The sequence below is a fragment of the Colletotrichum siamense genome (genome assembly GCF_013390195.1).
Source record: "Colletotrichum siamense strain Cg363 chromosome Unknown KSG_Cg363_contig02, whole genome shotgun sequence".
Lineage (NCBI taxonomy): Eukaryota > Fungi > Ascomycota > Sordariomycetes > Glomerellales > Glomerellaceae > Colletotrichum > Colletotrichum siamense.
In genome coordinates, this window is record NW_023501015.1 from 6,612,237 (window position 1) to 6,615,448 (window position 3,212).

At 54.2% G+C, this 3,212-nt stretch overlaps 1 protein-coding gene across 1 annotated transcript; it reads right to left on the reverse strand.

The window, feature by feature from the left end:
* Window positions 1–200: 200 nt before the first annotated feature.
* MIR1-1 (Mitochondrial phosphate carrier protein) lies at window positions 201–1,455 on the reverse strand (the record flags this gene model as incomplete). Its single annotated transcript, XM_036635585.1, has 3 exons — window positions 201–591; window positions 690–1,109; window positions 1,307–1,455. The coding sequence occupies 3 exons, from the start codon at window positions 1,453–1,455 to the stop codon at window positions 201–203; spliced, it is 960 nt and encodes a 319-aa protein (XP_036499353.1).
* Between the last annotated feature and the right edge of the window lie 1,757 nt (window positions 1,456–3,212).

The window sequence follows — 3,212 nt, forward strand, 5'->3', positions numbered from 1 at the left end:
ATGTTGCATCGTCTTTCCCGCCATTACCGTGGCCCTGGACAAAAGAAAAAACCCAAACTTTTCCCAGGGGTCATGGGGAGGAGGAAACAATCATTAGTCCTCATCCAGAAAACCAGCGCCCTTCTTTCTCTCTTTCTCTACTCTTCCCCGACACACAACCCGACCCCAGTCTTCCCCCCACGTTATCGAGCTCGACCAATTTATTTGGCAGCAGAGATCTCGACACCGCCGGTGGCGCCGAGGGCCTTCTTCAGGTCACCGTAGATACCGAACTGGAAGGCAGTGAGGGTACCGACCATGAAAAGACGGGCACCGATACCGGCGTAGGAGCCGCGGATACCGAGCTCCTTTCCGATCTTGATGAGACGGGAGGTGGTGCCCTCACCGGGCTCACCCTTGGTCTTGTTGATCTTGGAGAGCATGGTGTCGGCGGGCTGGGAGACGATGGCGGCGGCGAAACCGGCAATCAGACCAGAGCCAAGGTTGACAAAGGTCTGGGCGCCGTCGGACATGTCCTTCTTGGGGTACGCGCTGTAGATGGCCTCGGCGACCTTCTCGTAGACGACGAACTTGGACATAGTGTAAGGGATCCTGCGGGGTTCACATGTCAGCTCTTCTGTCGCCTACACTATATATAGCATAGTCGGAGCTCGACTCTGGCTGCTCGGACACGGGAAGGAAGAACTTACTGCTTGAACAGAATGGGGCCGAATCCGGCGTAGAAGGCACCGACACCCTCGTTGGAGAGCATCTTGCTGAAGCCGGAGACGAGACCGGAAGCATAGGTGGGCTCAGAGACGAGACGGATACGGGTGGCCTCGAGGGGGCAGAGGGCGATATCAGCGAAGAACTCGGCGGCGGCGGAGGAAGCCAGGTAAACACCGGTGCGGTAGTTGGAGGCATTCTCGTAGCCGATGAGGTTGATGGACTGCTGCTTGAAGAACTCGTATCCACCGAACTTCAGAGCACCCTGGAGGAAGTAACCAGCGAAGGTCGGGCCGACACCGGTAAGCAGGGCGCCGGCACCCTCCTGCTGGATGACCTGGCGGAAGCCACCGATCAGACCGCGGTTGTAGGTGGCGGGGTCAAGCTGGATTCTGGTCTTGACGCTGTTCGAGATGTCAGCCTCTGCGTGCCAATTGGCATAGAGCCGTGGTTGTCCATGTCCATATTCATTGGCGCGGTGCCGGCGGAGCTTCCTCGGCAATTGCGTGCGAATTTTTCGTGCGTCGGATTGCCTTGTGAAACCTCGCAGACCGCCGGATGGGATTCGATAGGGCGGGCTGGGAATAAGGATTGAACCTACACATCAACGGGGGTGAGGGCACCGTGGGTGACGGAGCAGCAGACAGCGCCGGCAAGGGCGAATCTGGAGTAGAGGGCAACGCCGGAAAGCTGGCCGGGGGCGTTGGCCTTGGCCTTCTCGACGACAGCGTCAACCTTAGCGGAAGCCATTGTGAATGTGTGCTGAGGGATTGGACCAAAGAGAAATGGACAAAAGGATTGAGTGGGGAGAAGAGATCACGAAGTGCCGCGCAACGGGATCGTGAAGTGGTTTTTTTTGGAGGGGTGGGAAAGAGAAGAACTTTTGTGTTGTTGTCTGGGAGGAACGGGGAAATTTTTGTGAGGCCTTTTTTTAGAGGTAGCGGCGCCGCGGCTGGAACAACCGCCCGCCAAACTGGGAACTTGTCCTTTGGAGCGGAAAAGATTGGCTCGGGATTACTCGGGTACCCGCGATTGCGATTGCGCAAGGGCCAGCGGCGCACGAGCCATCCTCTGGTTGGCTGCTCTGTGCTGTCTTCCCCCAAGGCTGGCCTCTGCTAAGAAAATACAGGGGGAGCTCTGGGCGTTCGGCCTCTCGGAAAAATCTCTGCGTGGCTGATTATTGGTCGGCCAAGGTTCACCCGCGCGGGCTTTCCGCGCAGTCCCAGTCAAGGTCCAAGTTTTTCACACACAAAACCTCTATCGACGGGACCCACTGTCCACTTAGCGGGCTCCATTCGCCCATGTGTTTGTCCTTCAGTGTCGTCACCGGGACATGGGATGGGCACCTTTAGAGTCCTAAAACCAATTCACTTTTTGATAATTACCTAATCCTCAGCATATGCCAAGTTGCTGTTGTTCAACTCAATCATTCATCCGGAAGTCGCTGGCCATTCGTTGCAAAGTTGAAGGACTTGACTTGCAATATCTTACGTCCCTGAAACAAAGTTGCCGTCTTTCGCAACAGAGGGCAACTCGGCAATTGCGTCAGGCCTGCCTTCCATCATGACTCAAATTCGCCATCGGGTGCTTCTCTTCGACGAGGAACCTTGACAGTGGCTATGGCGAACGGATGACATTGTTCCGGCTCCGAGACGGACTTCATTCGAGTTGATCAAGGCATTTCGAAATCGTCCTTGGCATCGGAGCAACGGAATCATTGTTTGTTTGCCATCTCGTCAGACTAATTAACCCATTTGTTCCTCCAACATACGTCCTCCAGTGTTGAGATACTGACCACGTTTAAAGCCGTTCTTCAGTGTAGTCCTCGAGGTTTTTTACTTCATTTTATTTTGAAAAAGGAGTGCTACCACAGTTGTTCCTTTTGTCAGAAGCCACAAGGCGTGCTTGACTAACACCAATTCTCGGCTTTTAGATGCTCCGGCATGCCTTCCCAAGCTCTGCGCCAGCAGCCGCCTGGAGTTTGGTATGCTCGACCTTCGAGCGTATTCAAAAAGATGCAGGTCATCTCCTCTTTTGATAAAACTAATACAGACTTCAAAACAATCACAGAATAAAGTCAAAGCGAGAGCGGCGAGAGCCTCAGCATGTCTAAAGTAAGGTAGGGTCAAGAAGATAATGTATCACTAGCTTTTGTGGCAAGAAAACTCTCCGTCTGCATGCGTAGCAAGTGGCTGTAACCACCAGGGGCAAGGGCTGAAGGGTCCAGAGGCGTCACTGTAAGAAACGCCTGGGTGGCTGCATGGGCCTTTTATCCTGGCCACTGGCGATGGATCTGGGCCTTGTAAGCGCTAACATGCTGAAATAGAATGCTTAACTCGCACAAGCCAATTGAAGCATTGAACGCCGTGTAGGGTCGCCAGCCAGACATGATTCACATAATGCTACGGCTCCTGCGCAGTAGCGCTCATGCCCTGAGGACATCTTTTCCTTGACCAGTTCAAATTCATCACGAAGCCATTTGGTGCGTAACACTCGCTGCCTTCAGG